Genomic DNA, 18,652 nt, shown 5'->3' with positions numbered 1-18,652 from the left:
TTTACTGACCTGATAAGGTGAAGTGAGAGGCCCATGGTGTGTGCAGTCTCAGCAAAAGACAGAGAGCATTGGTGTGCTTGGTTCTGACATACTTCCTGGGCCACGACATCTACCTGGGTCCCAGATCATGACACCCACATATCAGAGATGACTCCTATGGTCCCTTCTAACTACACAGTTCTGTGGTTCTAGATAGTCTGGCAGTGATAAGTTAACATGACTTTTAGGGGTGGCAAACGGTGTTTTCCTCCCATTCTCGCCACAATCTCCCACTGAGATTCTTCTTCTTCTTCTTCTTCTTCTTCTTCTTCTTCTTCTTCTTCTTCTTCATACCCTGCCCATCTGACTGGATTTCTCAGCCACTGTGGGCGGCTCCCAAAAGAACATTAAAAACATGATAAAACAATCAAACATTAAAAATTAAAAAGGGCTGCCTTCAGATGTCTTCTAAAAGTCAGATAGTTGTTTATTTCCTTGACATCTGATAGGAGGGAGGGCGCCACTACCGAGAAGGCCCTCTGCCTGGTTCCCTGTTAGCTCACTTCTCACAGTGAGCGAACCTTCAGAAAGCTCTCAGAGCTGGACCTCAGTGTCCGGGCTGAACGATGGGGGTGGAGACGCTCCTTCAGGAATACCGGGCCAAGGCTGTTTAGGGCTTTAAAGGTCAGCACCAACACTTGTAAAGTGTGTGTTGCTTGGGTAATAAGTTCGCTTCCAGGCCGCGCTCCTATACACACTTGCCTCTGGTGTGTAACAGAACATCCTTATCAGAAACAGTGTGACTTGCTTCTCGGGAAACCTGCGAAGGATTGCACCATAGATCTTCTTGTATCCGGCCCCTGCCCAGAATTTATATAACAAGTGGTTAGTTTGGCACCATTATTGCTAGATGTTTTCTACGGACTTCAATCTGAAGCCAAGGACACGGGTCCAGAGCTGGTTAGAAAATCACATTTTCAGCCTGTGAACACAACCTTCTAATCATTGACTCACTGTTTGCAGTTTGCATGTCCAGGTTCAAAGGTGTTGGCCACGGTGAGGAAGAAGAGCAAATATTAGTGACTTACCTCAAAAGTATATAAAGAAACCTGAGTGTACTGCAAAGCCTGCTCTTCCAGAGGGGCTGCAGAATCTCCCTCCCTGGTACCCAGGCCTTTCCAAAATGGCCCTTTTAATTTCCTTCCTGGTCGGGATACAGGTATTGTGTTCCTTAGCCGGTCTTCCACCTCGTCCAGGACAGCTACCAAGACCACCACTGACAGGACTGCTTTCCCCAGGGTGCAATAATCCTGTAGTCAAAGCAGCTGCAGCTCAGTCCCTAGACTGGATCAATTCCCATGAAGAAAAGGGGTACGTGCTTGGTCTCCAGCGAATCTTTGATGCCCGGCAACTTCCGCAGGTAAGCAGCTACCCTGGTTCTGACTTTACTCTCTACATTGCAGTCGGGGACAACCACCTTCCAAAACATCAGATAAAAGAGGGGGAGATAAGGGGCAGCCATTGTCCTATCTATTGAGTGGTCACTCCAAACCAGGAGTAGCTAACATGTTGCCCTCCTGGTGTTGGAATTGTAGAATTGCAGAGCTGGAAGTGATCCCAATGGTCATCTAGTCCAACCCCCTAGAATACAGGAATCTCAGCTAGACAGATGGCCAACCAACCTCTGCTTCAAAACTTCTGCTCGAGCCCATCCCAGATCTGCCTGCATCTCCCAGCTCTGGCCTCCCCGTGGCTTCAGTTGTACAGAATGAAAGCTGCAGCCTGTATAATATTTACTGAATTCTAGCTGAGAATTGCTCCATTTTAAAAGAGGAGAAACTGAGGCAGAGGAATAAGCAAGTGTTGGGGCGGATGCAATAGTCCTGGGTGCTATTATCATATCTTCTTCTTTGGCGATCGCTTGTAGCCAAGTAAGATTGTCTTCCATAAACACAGTTTTAACAGTGGGTCTGTAAGTGACTGTGGAGGCCAGTTCTGGATCCACACATCCTTCCACAGTGGGGACATAGGTTTCCGGATGGGAGTTGATCATGGTGAAGGTTTGCCAAGTGTGCCTTTCTCTTAGCACCTTTCTCCCTTTCGTCCTGAGTTTGAGCGTCTTCAAAGCCTTTACACCTTTGGTAAAGGCTGTTCTCCAATTGCAGCACTCACAGGCCAGTGTTTCCCAGTTGTTGGTATTTATACTACATTTTTAAAAGTTTGCCTTGAGAGAGTCTTTAAACCTTCTTTGCTGACCACCAGCACTGGGATTAGCATATGCTCTCAGAAAGGAGGACCTGGCTGCATGCATTTTTAGAACACCAAAACATAACTCTAAGAGCCATAATTTATGGGGGGGTACTTTCTAGCTTAGTTGTAAGACCCTTTTCTTTATAGGTTTCGAATAAGTGGTTGCAAAAGAAGCAGCTGCTCAAATAAATGGTTGCAAAGGGAAGCATTTTGGATCCTTGTGATCCTTGAAATCCCAGGAGAACGAAAGTCTAAGGCTGTAGTCAAAACTTACATGGAATAACTTTGTTGACATCAATGTTAAATTTACTTAGTTCTACAGAATTTCTTTTGTGTGAAAGGCAGCCAGCCAGGCTTGCCTTTTCAAATTCTGCTCTGTCTTGTGCTGCAAAGGGTTTCGTCTTCTTATCGTCTTCCGTCTTCTATAGGAGCCTGGAGTCTCTAAGTATTTTCTCACCTTGGATGTGCTGGAAACAGTGTGCCACGTTCTCAGCCGAAAACAGGCAAAGGATTGCAGTTTCAGAAGCGCCCATGAGACAGTAAGTATTTGATCGGCCAAGTTCAGAAAAGGACTGAACACGCTAAGTTTTGTTTTTAAGCTAGGAATGCCTCCAGACGGCCACTATTTGGTGGGAGGAATTCAAGTGCATACTAGGAAACTTAAAAAGGTAAAGGTAAAGGGACCCCTGACCATTAGGTCCAGTTGCAGGTTACTCTGGAATTGTGTGCTCCTCTCGCTTTACTGGCCGAAGGAGCTGGCATACAGCTTCTGAGTCATGTGGCCAGCATAACTAAGCCGCTTCTGGTGAACCAGAACAGCACACGGAAACGCCGTTTACCTTCCCGCCAGAGTGGTACCTATTTATCTACTTGCACTTTGACGTGCTTTTGAACTGCTAGGTTGGCAGGAGCAGGGACCGAGCAACGGGAGCTCACTCTGTTGTGGGGATTCGAACCGCCGACCTTCTGATCGGCAAGCCCTAGGCTCTGTGGTTTAACCCACAGCACCACCCACTGTGCAATTAAAGTGGATGAAATTTCACTGTCACCCTAGAGCAGCAGTTTTCATCCAGTGTGCCGTGGCACCCTGGGGTGCCTGGATTGATGGTCATGGGTGCCACAGGCAACACTGGCCTCTGTCCTTCTTTCCTTCCCTCCCTCCTCTGATGACTTCATGTGTCTCTGCCTCCCAAAGGCTTGCACAGCTGTTTGTTGCAGCAGCCCTGGCTACAAGCTCCACAGGAGAATGGTGCCTCTGGGGCTGGCCAGGAGGTTCTGGTTGCCAGGAGTCAATGCGGCCTCAGAGTAAGGTTCTGGCCTCACAATCACCTTTGGCCAGTCTCTGTCAGGTTGCTAAGGCTGGGGGCCTCCTCTTTCCAGGCCTCTGTGGGGTGGCGTGAGGAGGCACCTCTCTTTGGGGCAGTGGCGGCTGCTGCTCAGAGGACTCCAAAGGAGAAAGGAGAAGAGAGGAGGCTGCAGGAACCCTCCACAAGGGAGCGTGTTCAAAAAAGGGGTGAGAGGCTGCTAGCTCTGCAGGCAAGGAGTGAAATAACTGGGGTCCTGAGCTGCACAGGGTGCCACAGAAAGAATGTAGTTGGTCAACGGAGCCATGGGCTCAAAAAAGGTTGAAAACCTATGTCCTAGCAACAAGTCTGGTTTCAAAAGAAAATGACTTTGTACAATCATCTGGAAGAGCTTTGCGAAGTCAGGATCTGGTGCGACCTGAAAAGATCTATAGTGTATTTCAGATTTGAATTGCTTCACAAGAAAGGTTAAGGGGTTCACATCACCCACCTTCTGCACATGTCTGCACGGTTCCCTTTCTCTCCCCCAAAACCTTCACCAAATACAAAGAAGATTCTAGTGAGGGAAGCAGATGCCAGTGGCAGTATAGAGTGTGGTGAGATGATTTGGGACTGTGGGAAAGGGGCAGGATCCTGCTGTTTTTAGAGTAGCCCCATTGGGGAGGGAGGTGTAATAGATCATTCTGCCCAGAGAGTACTGCCAGGCCAGGGCTTAATTTGAAAACAGGCCACTGAAATATCATATATTGGTCATTGGCCACAGAAGTGTTGTTGTTTTAATTTACTGGTGACTTCTGGGAAAGGGCGAATCCAGACTAAATTGGGGAGGGAATACAGACTGTCATTTTGAGGCCAGTGAAACTGAGTGGAAACTGCAAAACACAAACAAAAAAACAAAAACTTGCATGCATGGAGAGCTAGAGAGAAGTAATAACAAATAATATCAGTCCAAATAAACAAAAAAAAATTAAAAATGTCCAGTAGCACCTTTGAGACCAACAAAGTTTGTTCTAGGTATAAGCTTTCATGTGCATGCACACTTCTTCAGATACTCAGATTAAAAATAAGAATATTATAATATTATATTATAAAAATAATATCAGATTTTGCAAGGGGGGAGTGATTCTGCATTGCAAGTTGGGGGCTAAGCTGACTCCTTGGTCTGCAAAAGGTGAAGGTTTCTGGTTTGGCAAAACAAATCAGTTCTACAAACATCACTTACCTTTCTGTTGCTCCAGGTCTATGGGCAGTGCAAAGTAACAGTTTACGCTGATAACCACGGGAACGTTTCTCAGCTGTGTTACTACGACTGCGTTTTACGCCCACGTATGTATTTCTATACATTTGCTTGAATTAACGTTTGTAAGGAAAATCATAAGGTAAAGGTAAAGGGACCCCTGACCATTAGGTCCAGCCGTGACCGACTCTGGGGTTGCGGCGCTCATCTCGCTTTATTGGCCGAGGGAGCCGGCACACAGCTTCTGGGTCATGTGGCCAGCATGACTAAGCTGCTTCTGGCGAACCAGAGCAGCGCATGGAAACGCCGTTTACCTTCCCGCCAGAGTGGTACCTACTTATCTACTTGCACTTTGACGTGCTTTCGAACTGCTAGGTTGGCAGGAGCAGGGACTGAGCAACGGGAGCTCACCCCGTCGCGGGGATTCAAACCGCCGACCTTCTGATTGGCAAATCCTAGGTTCTGTGGTTTAACCCACAGCGCCACCCGCGTCCCCATTGTAAAACATAGGAAGTAACAAACCAGAAAGGATGCTCAATAAAACTGAAGGTCCACGAGCAAACCAAAGACGTGTCTTTATTTAACAAGATTAGGAAGCAAAGGCCTTTTACCACTTCCGCTTGCCCACTAATTTACTGGCCTGCGTAAAAGAACATTTAACTGTGCAAGTCCAACTATGCTTGTTTGTTTTCTAAATAGTTTCATCAAGGGCTATCGCAAAGGTTTGTCCTGACTGCCCAGTTCCCGGGGACCCAACTGAAACCAGGTTCCAGGAGGCGGCAGCAGAGAGCCTTGCCAAATTCAACTTAGAAAACAACCATGCTCATTATTTTGCCCTCCTCAACGTCACCAAGGCACGGTCACAGGTAAGTTTGCAACTGGACATCCTTGAAAGCAGGAGCCTTCTGGATCTCGCTGGACCACAACTCCCATAATCCCTGATCCTTGGCCATGCTGACTCTGGCTGATGGGAGTTGGAGTCTAACAAATACCTGGAAGACTGCAGCGTTGCCATTTAGAGGGGAAGTTTTCTCCATCACGCACGCCCCCATTCGTCACAGGATAGTTGATTTCGTTGCCTAGAGGCCTTCTTGCTATCTATAAGCCATGAATAACTGGAAATTCCATGTTTGGGGGCACAATACTTTCTAATACCAGCATGATGGCATGGCTAGGACTTAGGAGACCAGGGTTCAAAGCCCCACTCATCCACGAAGCTCACAGGGTCACCTTCTCTCAGTCTAACCTACCTCACAGGGTTGTCGTAAGGTTAAAATGAAGAGGAGGAGAAGCTTCAGCTCCTTGGAGAAAAAAATTGGATATAAAAGTAGCACTCTCCTGGTGTGCCCTGCGGAGGACCTTAAGGTCCATAAATAACAACACTTTGGAGGTCCCAAACCTCAAGGAGGTTAGATTGGTTTCAACTAGGGCCAGGGCCTTTTCAGCCCTGGCCCCGACTTGGTGGAATGCTCTGTCACAAGAGACTGGGGCCCTGCGGGATTTGACATCTTTCCGCAGGGCCTGCAAGACGAAGCTGTTCTGCCTGGCCTTTGGCTTAGACTCACTCTGACCCCTTATATGGGATTTGGTATATAAATTTCCCCTTGGCTTTTTTGCTGGCCCATGTAGGACCAGCATGGATAGCTGGCTCGGGTGAATATCTGATGTTTCCTCCCTTTATGGCCTTGATTTATGGGCTACTACTAAAATGAGGTTGCATTTTAAGCTGTATTTTAATTAACTGTTTGTTTGTTTGTTTGTTTGTTGTTCTTGTTTCTATTACATTTTATTGTAATTTTATTGTAATTCATATTTGGTGTTAGCTGCCCTGAGCCCGGCCCTGGCTGGGGAGGGCGGGGTATAAATAAATAAAAATTATTCTTATTATTATTATTAATTGCACCAGTTGCTGGGGAGCGAGGCGGAGGGCCAACAGGAATGTAAGAGGGCTGTTGTCTTCTATCTTGCTTGCACTTCATCCAGACGACACAGACTGCTCTAACCCGTTGCCTCTGCCCTTTTGCACAGTGGGTTATTGGGCCTTCGAACGCAGTAGAATATACAATCCAGGAGACATCTTGCACCAAAGGCAAGGGTGTCCCCGACATCTCCAATTGCGAACTCCTCCCACGTGAAACGGCCGTGAGTATTCCTTCACTTGGTGCCGAATTTTTTTGTTTGTTTTTTTTGGTACCCCGCCCATCTGGCTGGGCTTCCCCAGCCACTCTGGGCGGCTTCCAAAAAAAATATTAAAATATGGAACCCAATGGCGTCCGGCACACTTCTTCGCTGCGTGGCTCTGGTCTTCCCCCAGGGACCTCCGACTCAGCAGCACGTAAACACAGCGGAACAGAAGCAGGAACGTCGTTCGTGTGAGGGCAATAACTCAGGCTGGACGCAGCAGTCTCCTTATCTTTAAAGTCTTTATTCCTTAGCAAAACACAATAGCTATAAATTTCCCGGCGACAGAGCGCACATCTTGCTGCTCTCTCCACGGAGCAAACACACACACACACAGACTGAACACAGGAAACCACTCCCCTCAGTGTTCTAAACCCCACCTCAAAATGTGAGACGTCACTCAGAACTCTTAACCCTGTGAGTTCTGAGCCTCTCTCCACATAAAATACTCTAATACATCAAACATTAAAAGCTTCCCTGAACAGGGCTGCCTTCAGATGTCTTCTAAAAGTCTCGTAGTTGTTGTTCTCTTTGACATCTGGTGGGAGGGCGTTCCACAGGGAGGGCGCCACTACCGAGAAGGCCCTCTGCCTGGTTCCCTGTAACTTGGCTTCTCGCAGTGAGGGAACCGCCAGAAGGCCCTCGGAGCTGGACCTCAGTGTCCGGGTAGAACGATGGGGGTGGAGACGCTCCTTCAGGTATACAGGACCGAGGCCGTTTAGGGCTTTAAAGGTCAGCATCAATACTTTGAATTGTGCTCGGAAACGTACTGGGAGCCAATGTAGGTCTTTTAAGACCGGTGTCATGTGGTCTTGGCGGCCGCTCCCAGTCACCAGTCTAGCTGCCGCATTCTGGATTAGTTGTAGTTTCCGGGTCACCTTCAAAGGTAGCCCCACGTAGAGCGCATTGCAGTAGTCCAAGCGGGAGATAACCAGAGCATGTACCACTCTGGTGAGTCAGTCCGCAGGCAGATAGGGTCTCAGCCTGCATACCAGGTGGACCTGGTAAACAGCTGCCCTGGACACAGATTTGACCTGTGCCTCCATGGACAGCTGCGAGTCCAAAATGACTCCCAGGCTGCGCACCTGGTCCTTCAGGGGCACAGTTACCCCATTCAGGACCAGGGAATCCTCCACACCTGCCCGCCTCCTGTCCCCCAAGAACAGTACTTCTGTCTTGTCAGGATTCAACCTCAATCTGTTAGCCTCCATCCAACCTCCAACCGCCTCCAGGCACTCACACAGGACCATCACCGCCTTCACTGGTTCTGATTTGAAAGAGAGGTAGAGCTGGGTATCATCCGCATACTGATGAACACCCAGCCTAAACCCCCTGATGATCTCTCCCAGCAGCTGCATATAGATGTTGAAAGGGACATCCGTTAGCTAGGGATGATGGGAGTTGCAGTCCAAATACAGCTGGAGACTCAAGTTTGGCAAACCCAGAAGCAGAACATTTTTGCACACACACACACACACACACACACACACACACACACCCCGAGCATTTTTGCACACGAGCATTCGAACCGCTGACCTTCTGATTGGCAAGCCCTAGGCTCAGTGGTTTAGACCACAGCGCCACCCACGTCCCTTTTGGGTGTTTGCCTAAGCCTCCAGGCTTTCTACTGTGGATATAGGGCGGTATGCACATCATCATCATCATCATTATTATTATTATTATTATTATTATTATTATTATTATTACACAGTTGGACTTGTGCACGTGGTTGCCACTATTCCTCCCTGTCTCTCAATCTCTGGTGAATGCGCAACTGAGACACGCGTCGCCAACCTTTTTTGGGCATATGGACCCATTTGCAACCTGGAGAACCTGTTGCGGGCGCCATGCACATGCCACAGCTCCCCACACCCCAGCTGCAACCTCCTCCCTCACCCCCCAAGTTGCATCCCACACCCAAGTTAGGCTTTCATTGGCTAAAGAAGGCTTCTGCCAAGCCTAATTTCAGTAGAGGTGTGGGAATGGGAACCTGCGGGTGCCAGAGAAAAATATTGTCTTTGGAAGTACATTGTTGACCTGTGGCCATCCCAGCTCCATCACATTCGCTCCAAGGACGGAAAGGTTCCCCACGACCGCTTTAGTTATTAGAACCTAAAATCTAGGCAGGCTTGTTGTTTTTTTATCGCTCGTGCTTTCCTGATGGAGGGATCTGGTTTATTTCGTAGGAGACAGGCCTGTGCAGAGGTTCCGTGGTAAACAGCCGGGTAGATAATCAGAAGTATGTCAGCGCACAGTGTGAACTCTACCCCCCAAAGGTATGTGGCTCAGTCGGGCATATAATAATAATTATTATTTATTATTTATACCCCGCCCATCTGGCTGGGTTTCCCCAGCCGCTCTGGGCGGCTCCCAACAGAATATTAAAAACAGGATAAAACATCAAACATTGAAAAATTCCTTGAACAGGGCTGCCTTCAGATGTCTCCTAAAAGTCAGATAGTTGTTTATTTCCTTGACATCTGATAGGAGGGCGTTCCACAGGGCAGGTGCCACTACCGAGAAGGCCCTCTGACTGGTTCCCTGTAACTTGCTTCTCACAGAGAGGGAACTGCCAGAAGGCCCTCGGCGCTCTACCTCAGTGTCCGGGTTAAACGATGGGGGTGGAGACACTCCTTCAGGTGTACTGGGCCGAGGCCATTTAGGGCTTTAAAGTTCAGCAACAACACTATGAATTGTGCTCGGAAATGTACTGGGAGCCAATGTAGGTCCTTCAGAACTGGTGTTATGTGGTCTTGCCAGCCACTCCCAGTCACCAATCTAGCTGCCGCATTATTTTCTGGAAGCAATAACCCACAGTAAATGAGCATATGCAAGGCATTTATATCATGGGTTCGTAGAGCTGGAGGGGGTCTAAAGCGTCATCAACTCCCTGCAATGCAGGAATCACAGCGAAGGAATCCCTGACACACGGCCACCCAATGTCTGTTTACAATCCTTCAGCGAAGGAGAGTCCATCACCTTCTGAGGTAGCCCATTCCACTGTCAAACATCTCTTCCTGTCAGAAAGAGCCTCCTAATTTTTAGTCGCCTGCTAAATGAAACTGGGCAGAATCAGCCAAGAACAGAAACCCCAATAAGAATATCCTTTGAAAACACCAGATTGAATGTGTTAAAGCTCAGAGCTTAAAACCTCCAGGAGAACAAAATGGTATTTTTCACCTGGTGCTGAAAAGATATCAGCTCTGGTGCCAGGGAAGGCTCTCAGGTGAGGATGTTCCACGAATTTCCCACTGCCCAATCCCTGGGTGCCATCCACTCTGGGAAGCTGGAGGAAAGCCTTGGTTGCCAACCAGTAGAACCAAGACAGCTTTCCGCGTCATGTGGCCAGCATGACCAAACCGCTTCTGGTGCAACGGAACACCGTGACGGAAACCAGAGCAGTGCACAGAAACGCTGTTTACCTTCCTGCTGCAGCAGTACCTATTTATCTATTTGCACTGGTGTGCTTTCAAACTGCTAGGTTGGCAGGAGCTGGGACAGAGCAACAGGAGCTCACCCCGTTGTGCGGATTCGAACCGCCGACCTTCTGATCAGCAAGCCCAAGAGGCTCAGTGGTTTAGACCACAGCGCCACCCGCTTTGGGTGGAAGATAAGTCCCAATAAATGCATACGTATATAAAGATGGGGGGGAAATTGCAAAGTGATTCAGAATGAACAATTCTAATATTTTTTTCCCTATTAGCCACTTGACACGGATGATCAGAATCCACAACCTGGACCTAAACCTGGGCAGGAAGGACACCGCGAAGATCACAAAAGCAGCGAAGAACTCCATCACCAGAAAGGGCACGGACACGGCCATGGCCACGATCATGGTCACAGTCAGGGTCACGGTCACAGTCATGGTCATGGCCGCAGCCACGGCCACGGCAATCGCCGCCACCACCACAAACATCACGGGAACCACTCGCATGAGCACCAGAGTCCACCAGGCCAGCCAGAAACACTGGGCCGTGTGGTTGTTCTCCCTCCTTCAAACGAACATGTATCTCTACATTCCCTGCCAGAAATTCAACCTGAACAATTAGATGGGGAACCCGTTCCCCCCGGGGCAGAGAGCCCAACAGGAACCCCTCAAGTCAACCGCCCTGATATATATGGTGCTCCGGGCAAACCACTGGCTAAGCCAAACATCTTTGCATTCCCTGTTGGGTTTTCAAACTCAGCTACGTGTCCAGGAGACAGCACAATAACTATCCCTGGTGTTGAGCTGCCCCAAAGGCCTGTGATAAAATTGCCCCCAGAGCCCAAGAAGGCCTAAAGTTTGGATACTGTAGAATCCCCAAAAGCTATTCAACATGTGGTACCGCATCCTCACAGCATGAGAGGAGCGGTTTTGGAGGAGGAAGGGAAGGGAGGAGGAGAAAAAGATGGTCATTATAATCTCTCACCACAAAAGGTAATAATAAAAAAATTCCAACTAGTTGTGCAGTGAATTGACACAAAGGGCACCAGAGGAATCTTTGTGGTACTAATGTTAATGCTTTGCCAAATGAGCTCCCTCTTATAGTATTCCCATGCTGTTTGGACCAAAGTCCACAGAGGGAAGGAATGACTGACAGTGAATAGGGAGCCCATCTTGGGCCTTATAGCATCCCAAAAGCAACACTTGAAAAGCCCCAAACGTTCACAGCTCAGCTGTGCATTCTTTAGTCCCTGCGGTGGGTGGAATATTTTCATGAATCTAAACAACATGGTTGCCAGAGATTTCTGTTTTTCCTTTCTTTTCTCCGCCCATCCCTGACCTCCTTGTCCTTGTGAATGTGAGAAGAACGACATTTTCTCTGCTGCAAGGAAGCTTAACAATACTCAATAAACGAGCGGTGTGACGTTACTGCCTCTAGAGTGGCTGTTTTGGAAACCAGACCTTTCTCATTTTCGCTTTGAAAAACAAAGCAGGCCTCTAGACCTCAAGGCCTCCAGTTGGTAACCGTGAAGTGTGTGTTTGGGGCAGTTCAGCCTGAGGAAACCAGGAGGTACTGGAGGTGTCTTTCATGTAGAGTGAGAGAGATGAGACATATATTCTGAAATATACTCGGAGTCCTGTAGTGATTTCATACTCTTTATTGCAGCTTGTAAAACAGTGATTGAATTGCCCCCCCCAACCCTCAGGTTTTTATATACATTATTTACACAATGAGGTCCATCTGATTGGCTGATTCTGCTTTCCTCCTGGAGCCTGATTGGTCTTTTCCCGCAGGCCAATCAGTTGTTGCATTCTAGGATCCTACCAGCCTAATAGGCTGATTAACTTCCACCTGGAGCCTGATTGGTCTTTTCCTGCAAGCCAATCAGTTGTTGCATTCTAGGATCCTAAAGGTAAAGATAAAGGGACCCACTGACCATTAGGTCCAGTTGTGACCGACTCTGGGGTTGCGGCGCTCATCTCGCTTTATTGGCCGAGGGAGCCGGCGTACAGCTTCCGGGTCATGTGGCCAGCATGACTAAGCCGCTTCTGGCGAACCAGAGCAGCACACGGAAACGCCGTTTACCTTTCCGCCAGAGCGGTACCTATTTATCTACTTGCACTTTGACATGCTTTCGAACTGCTAGGTTGGCAGGAGCAGGGACCGAGCAACGGGAGCTCACCCCGTCACGAGCATTCGAACCGCCGACCTTCTGATCGGCAAGCCCTAGGCTCTGTGGTTTAACCCACAGTGCCACCCGCGTCCCCTTCTAGGATCCTATTTGCCTATTGTTCTAGGATCCAAGCTTAGTACATAACATATTCTCACTGGAGAAATTTCACCTTCAGCCTGGGGGAGGTGGCTGAGGATGAAAGGGGGAAATCCCTCCCCAAGATTTTCAAGGTGGAGGAGTGAACAGGGGAGCTCATCCTGTTTCACCGCTTGAGGCAAAATGGGAGGTGCTGCCCTGCCATGCCACTGCCACCTGAGGCAGCAGCCTGAGTCCACCTAATGTCCGGACCGGCTCTGGGAGTAAAACTCATATAGCAGGCATGGGAGAGAAAAACTCATTGGGTCAGCATCTGTGCTTCCATTCATGCTTGTCCCAATTGTCATGTCGGCCTTTTTTCATTTTCATCTTTGCCCAGAATGGTACCGTGTTATAATATAGCATAGCTTTAGCTTTCAGGGGTGAGGCCAAGAGTGCCTTCCATCACAGAGCAGAAACCTCTCTCTTTCTAAACCCAGAACCTCTTGTGACAGTGACACTTCTATATTTTATTTTATTTTTTAAAAAGGAGTGTCCTGTAGCTAATGGGAGCAGCTCTGATGGTTGCCACACACACACACACACACACACACACACTGAGTTTTGCCCTGTGCCCAAAAATCATCTCCCATTTTATTGCCTAGCAAAAAGGGGTGGGTGTGTGGAGCAATACTTTTTTTAATAATCATTTTTATTAATTTTCCAAATTATTTCAAACCAAATTACTTTAATTTAACCCAATTTCTTAAAATCAGGTTTCCCACTCCTGTTGCATCGTATGTCCAGGGGCGGGGGGCATAGCAAAACCTTATTAAATTCCTTGTAAAGCATAAATCAACCCCCTCCTTTTTTCAAATTGTCTAGCAGAGTAGCAACTACACACGTCTCTTCATTATGTAGAGGAGGAGAGGCGAAAAAAGACCATTAGAAAACCATCAGAGAGCACAAAAAAGCACCTTGTCCTCCCCCTTTCTTTTCACAGCTGCTGCGGTAGGGATTCTCAAATTTCAGGAAACCATTCAAATACCTTCAGTCCCTGTTCTTTTGGCAGCTGATTGATTGCAACCTATTTGCATATGAGCACCTCTTGATTAACGCCTATTGTCCAGATTGAGGAGGAACCTTCCACAAATCATGATGGTGATGGTGTCTCCTCCATAGTGGGGGCACACTCCCAAATTGCTGCCATTCTGCCTTCCAAATTGGCAGACACAGGATTGTGCAACACTGTGGGATACAGTGAACTTCCCAGACCCCCCTGGAAAGCATCTGGAGGATTAATAATAATAATAATAAAATTTTATTTATATCCCGCCCTTCCTGGTTCAGGAAATCAGGCTCAGGGCAGCTAACAACAAATTTAAAACGCTTAATTGATGCTACAAAAAACAGCATAAAATAAGGTATAAAACGTGAATAACAATAAAATCAAAAATCAATTTAGGGGGGAAATCCATCCAATAAACATTAGGTGATCACCAGGGCTAGCTGGCTAAATTAGTCCTATTTGGGCCAGCGAGGAGACCAAGGGAGAATTAGCTGTGGGATCCCAGAGTGGGTAATCTTCATAAAAGGGGAGGGGGAGGGAAGGAAGGGGAATAAAAGATCAGGCTAAGTTCAAATTGAAAGCCATGTGGAATAGCTCTGTCTTACAGGCCCTGTGAAAGGAGGTTAAATCCTGCAGGGCCCTGGTCTCATGGGACAGAGCATTCCACCAGGTCGGAGCCATCACTGAGAAGGCCCTGGCCCTGGTGTTTGTGCCTCATTCCCCCCCCCCTTTCCCCTGCCTGAACTTTTTCAGGAGGGGCTATGGAAAGCCTCCACCATGGAATTGTGGGCAAGGCCAGACACCGTGTGTGGAGCAATACTTTGCCCATTTTACGCAAGCACTATACCTGATTTCTGTCCCACAATACCATCCAATCAAATAAGTATTTGCAAAGTTTAGAAGCATGATCAACCCCTGTTTGACCAGAGACTATAGCACATTTGGGAGGGATGAATACCTTTATACGGAGCAGCAGAAGAGCCATGGGATTCTGTTAAAAACAGACACGCTGCGAGACAGAGAAATGGAACAGGAGTGCATTTCAGATTCTGCCCAGTGCATCCTCTTTGTCAGCAACAAGATACAAAAACAGTCTTTAGGCACACCAAGGAATCTATTACAGGTCAGTGCAAAGCAGCAAAAGGCTGATTACCAGTGGACTTGTATGCTTAAGGCACTTCTTTTTTTAAAAAAACGACAATTTGGGAAAACATTAAAACAAACTGCAGAAGAGCTTGTCAGTCATCCGACCACTAATGCACTCATCGGCCATTTCATGAATATACTCATATTTATGCCCAATATAATTTACCCTAATATATGTATTTTGACATTTCACTATACACACACCTAGGGACGCGGGTGGCGCTGTGGTGTGAAGCACTGAGCCTAGGGCTTGCCGATCAGAAGGTCAGCCGTTCGAATCCCCACGACAGGGTGAGCTCCCGTTTCTCAGTCCCAGCTCCTGCCAACCTAGCAGTTCAAAAGCACGTCAAAGTGCAAGTTGATAAAGAGGTACCACTCCGACGGGAAGGTAAATGGCGTTTCCGTGCGCTGCTCTGGTTCGCCAGAAGCAGCTTAGTCATGCTGGCCACATGACCCAGAAGCTGTATGCCGGCTCCCTCGGCCAACAAGATGAGCACCGCAACGCCAGAGTCGTCCACGACTGGACCTAATGGTCAGGGGAACCTTTACCTTTACCTTTATACATACACCTGCTATTTCAGCCATGCACCTTCATTCCTCCAGCGGGTCCATAACACCCACACAACTACCCTTTGTGATACTTGGACAACACCTGCTATTCCAACCAGCTTGAATCCAACGTTCCACTTTTGCTGTTCCGCTCTGGCTCCATTTCTGCATAAATCATTCATTTTCTGTTTACATTTCTCAACCAGGGATCAAGACAGCTGCCTTAGTTACACTGATGCTATATCTTTTTTCTTCTTTAATAAATGAAACAAGTCGGTGTCCTGCTGAGCATCAACCCATGTGCCTCTGTGGGGGCTTTCCTGGTGCAAAGTCTTCACAGAGCACAGAAGGGGTAAGGTGAGCTCCTAGCACTTCTGACAGCTTTGTTCTGTTCTGATGCCCAAAGCCAGGGATCCATGGTTTCTGCAGGCTGCAATGGTACAGAAAAGGAGGCAAGGGTGGCCCTTGACTTGAGCACAGTCCCAGTAGGCCCTTCCTTCTCCCATCCACAGGGAATAAGAACAGGCTGACCCTTGCCAGCCTCCCATGTAATCTCCCGCACGCTGATAAAACTCCTGAAGATCATGCAGGGCCTCTGCTACTGCCCTCCTTCTTGTGCATTGACTCAGAAGGCCCCTGAATGCTATTTTTAGTGCAGTGATAGGATCAGGTAGAATAAGCTCCCTTAAAGCACACTCTGCGTCCCCAGGCGTGTCGCTAAAGGGTCCCTAGAGGCTGGTCCTTTTGCGGGTAAGTTTGGGCTTCTTATTTTCAGGGGTCGTCTTTGTGGGAAATGAATGCGCTTCTCCCCAGTGCATAGATGGGGGAGGAATCATGCTCACGATGCACTTTTGGCAAGGATGTCAAAGAGTCTAGGCATTTATTCAAAGTATGCCCATAGCCCTGATCTCAGAGTAAGGGAACTCTGAGCACTCCACTGGACTGTGATGAGTGAGGGTTGAGGTTATTGTCCCCTCCCCTGTTTTGCTTCCCCCCAAGGACACGCTCTATGGGGAGTTGGCTTTGGGCACCAGTCCCACGGGCAGATGTGGCATTACAAAGATGTCTGCAAACATGGCACAAAGGCTGGCAACATCAATCCTGCCGTGACGGCCGCAGTGCCTGGAGACAGACAGTCAGGTCATGTATCCACAGCAGTGACCACAGGAAGAATGGTCACTGGGAGGAGCGCAGAGAGAAGAAACGCCATGTTGCATCTGCAGCAGCACACCTTCATCTGCCCCAGCTGCAACAAAACATGTCTCTCTGATATCGGTCTCCACAGCTACAGCAGATGCTGCAACCTTCCAACAGTTTGACAATGAAGCACTTCTCCATTGTCTCCTGAAACAGACAGATGCCAAGCAGGTTTTGCTTTCTCCAGGGTAACACCCTTCATGGTTTTGTTTGACTAGCATCTGATCAACGGATCAAGCCACTCTGCAATTTAAAGATGGCAGGCAGGGTTGGTACCACATGAACCCTGGTCCCCGAATGAAGCAACAGCAGGCACTTGCAAACAACTCTCTTCCTTGAATGAGCAATGGAGGCCACCCTGTAAAATAATGGGCATCCCTTTTGTAGGCTGTGTGTGTGCGCGCGCGCACGTGCGTGCACGCACGCACGCAAGCTGAGAGTGACAATGTCCAAATACAAAAGATCAAAGATTGTGACTTTGATTTGGCAACACAACCTGCTTCTGCTTTTCTCTCATGTGAATCTAATAGGCAAGTAAGTTTTTTAAAAATGACACGGGTGCCAAATTCAATATACAAAGGTTCAAAGAAAACAAGATAAGCGAGAGCCAGGCTGTGTGAGCACTGAACCTTTCACAAAGCTGGGGAGGAATTCGGTCGCTGGACATGTGAGCCTGTTGCAGCACCGCATTGCCCAATAGGCAACTGCCCCAAAAGGCCTCTGTTATGCGCACCCCAATTTCCAAGCAGTGGGAGACTCAGAAATGCCAGTCCACAGCTCAGGCATGGCTTCCTTAGAATGAAGGTCACTGAAGATGGTGGCGTCTTTGTGATATATTATTATTATTATATTTATTAAATCTGTATACTGCCTTTTATCTGAAGATCTCGGGATGGTTCACAACATAAGAATACAAGACAAAAACACAAAATGCATAATAAAAACAAAACAATAACCCTCCTCCCACAAATATATGAATATATGAGATTCATGAGATGGAAAGGATTATAGCAGTAACATTCCAATAGATCTTGTTCCCCTCTTAGGTTTCTAGGGGGCTTTCAAAAAGTCATAGTTTTGGATTCAGCACAAAGAGCAAATCAAACTCATCCCAGCTCCATGCAAGACTGCCTATTTCCGTTGTTTATTTGATTTGATTTATTACTTAGCAAAATGTATATCCCATTTGATGGGATTGGAACCTTTAATGAGTTTACAAGAAATATTACAATTATCAGTAAAAATATGTTTTTTAATAAAAAAAATAATGAAGTTTAGGAAAAAAGTAATCTTCGTTACTATTAAAAAAATTTTTAGAAAACAAATAATCATAACAAAGATTCAAATATGTCAACATCTATGTGTCTGGATAAGGTTGCCTTAACAAAAATGTTTCAGTGCCTGCCTGATGTTCCCTTATACTCAGTGATAACATAATCTCCAACCACGAAAGAGGGGAAAGCAGTGCTCCCTTTTGCTCCGCTTCTAGATCTGAAGCATCCCCAGGTAGCCATTTCTATGGCAATTCCAGTCACCTGTGCTCCTTAGTCTTACAAAGAGATCCTTAACCGACTTGATTGGAGCCATTCATTTCAGAAAGCGGCAGATACAACCACTTTAGCAGCCTCCCTTTCTGCAAAATCTTACAGACATAAAGCCCCAAAGTTGCTCTCTAGGCCAGGCATAGGCAAACTCAGCCCTCCAGATGTTTTGAGACTACAATTCCCATCATCCCTGACCACTGGTCCTGTTAGCTAGGGATGATGGGAGTTGTAGTCCCAAACCATCTGGAGGGCCGAGTTTGCCTATACCCCGCCTTCCCTCAGTTCTTCCATTTCTGCACACCTCTTGGGTATCCCTTGAATGTAGAGCAGTTTATAAATCCTGAAGTTATGATAGCCATCTTCAAACATCTCAAGGGCTGTCACATGGAGGATGGAGCATGCTTGTTTTCTCCTGCCCTGGAGAGTAGGACCCAACCAATGGCTTCCAGTTACAAGAAAGGAGATTCCAACTAAACGTCAGGAAGAACTTTCTGGCAGTAAGAGGTGATTGACAGTGGAA

General features: G+C 47.5%; 1 protein-coding gene across 1 annotated transcript; it reads left to right on the top strand.

Moving 5' to 3' along the window:
- The first annotated feature begins 1,082 nt into the window (after positions 1-1,082).
- Positions 1,083-11,806, top strand: FETUB (fetuin B). Its single transcript, XM_053390663.1, has 7 exons — positions 1,083-1,399; positions 2,658-2,768; positions 4,772-4,859; positions 5,470-5,636; positions 6,799-6,912; positions 9,138-9,227; positions 10,655-11,806. The coding sequence occupies exons 1-7, from the start codon at positions 1,163-1,165 to the stop codon at positions 11,231-11,233; spliced, it is 1,386 nt and encodes a 461-aa protein (XP_053246638.1). The 5' UTR covers positions 1,083-1,162; the 3' UTR covers positions 11,234-11,806.
- The last annotated feature ends 6,846 nt before the right edge of the window (positions 11,807-18,652 follow it).

The sequence above is a fragment of the Podarcis raffonei genome, chromosome 5 (genome assembly GCF_027172205.1).
Source record: "Podarcis raffonei isolate rPodRaf1 chromosome 5, rPodRaf1.pri, whole genome shotgun sequence".
NCBI classification, from domain to species: domain Eukaryota; kingdom Metazoa; phylum Chordata; class Lepidosauria; order Squamata; family Lacertidae; genus Podarcis; species Podarcis raffonei.
Note: the sequence above shows the minus strand (reverse complement) of the source record. Positions and strands in the feature narration are given on the sequence as shown.

What these genes read in the sequence shown, in the direction of transcription:
- FETUB (XM_053390663.1), top strand. Translation starts at nt 1,163, where the DNA reads ATGGCCCTTTTAATTTCCTTCCTGGTCGGGATACAGGTATTGTGTTCC. An exon ending in CGACTGCGTTTTACGCCCAC is followed by an intron (nt 4,860 to 5,469) that starts GTATGTATTTCT and finishes TTTTCTAAATAG; the next exon opens with TTTCATCAAGGGCTATCGCA. An exon ending in TCACCAAGGCACGGTCACAG is followed by an intron (nt 5,637 to 6,798) that starts GTAAGTTTGCAA and finishes CCTTTTGCACAG; the next exon opens with TGGGTTATTGGGCCTTCGAA.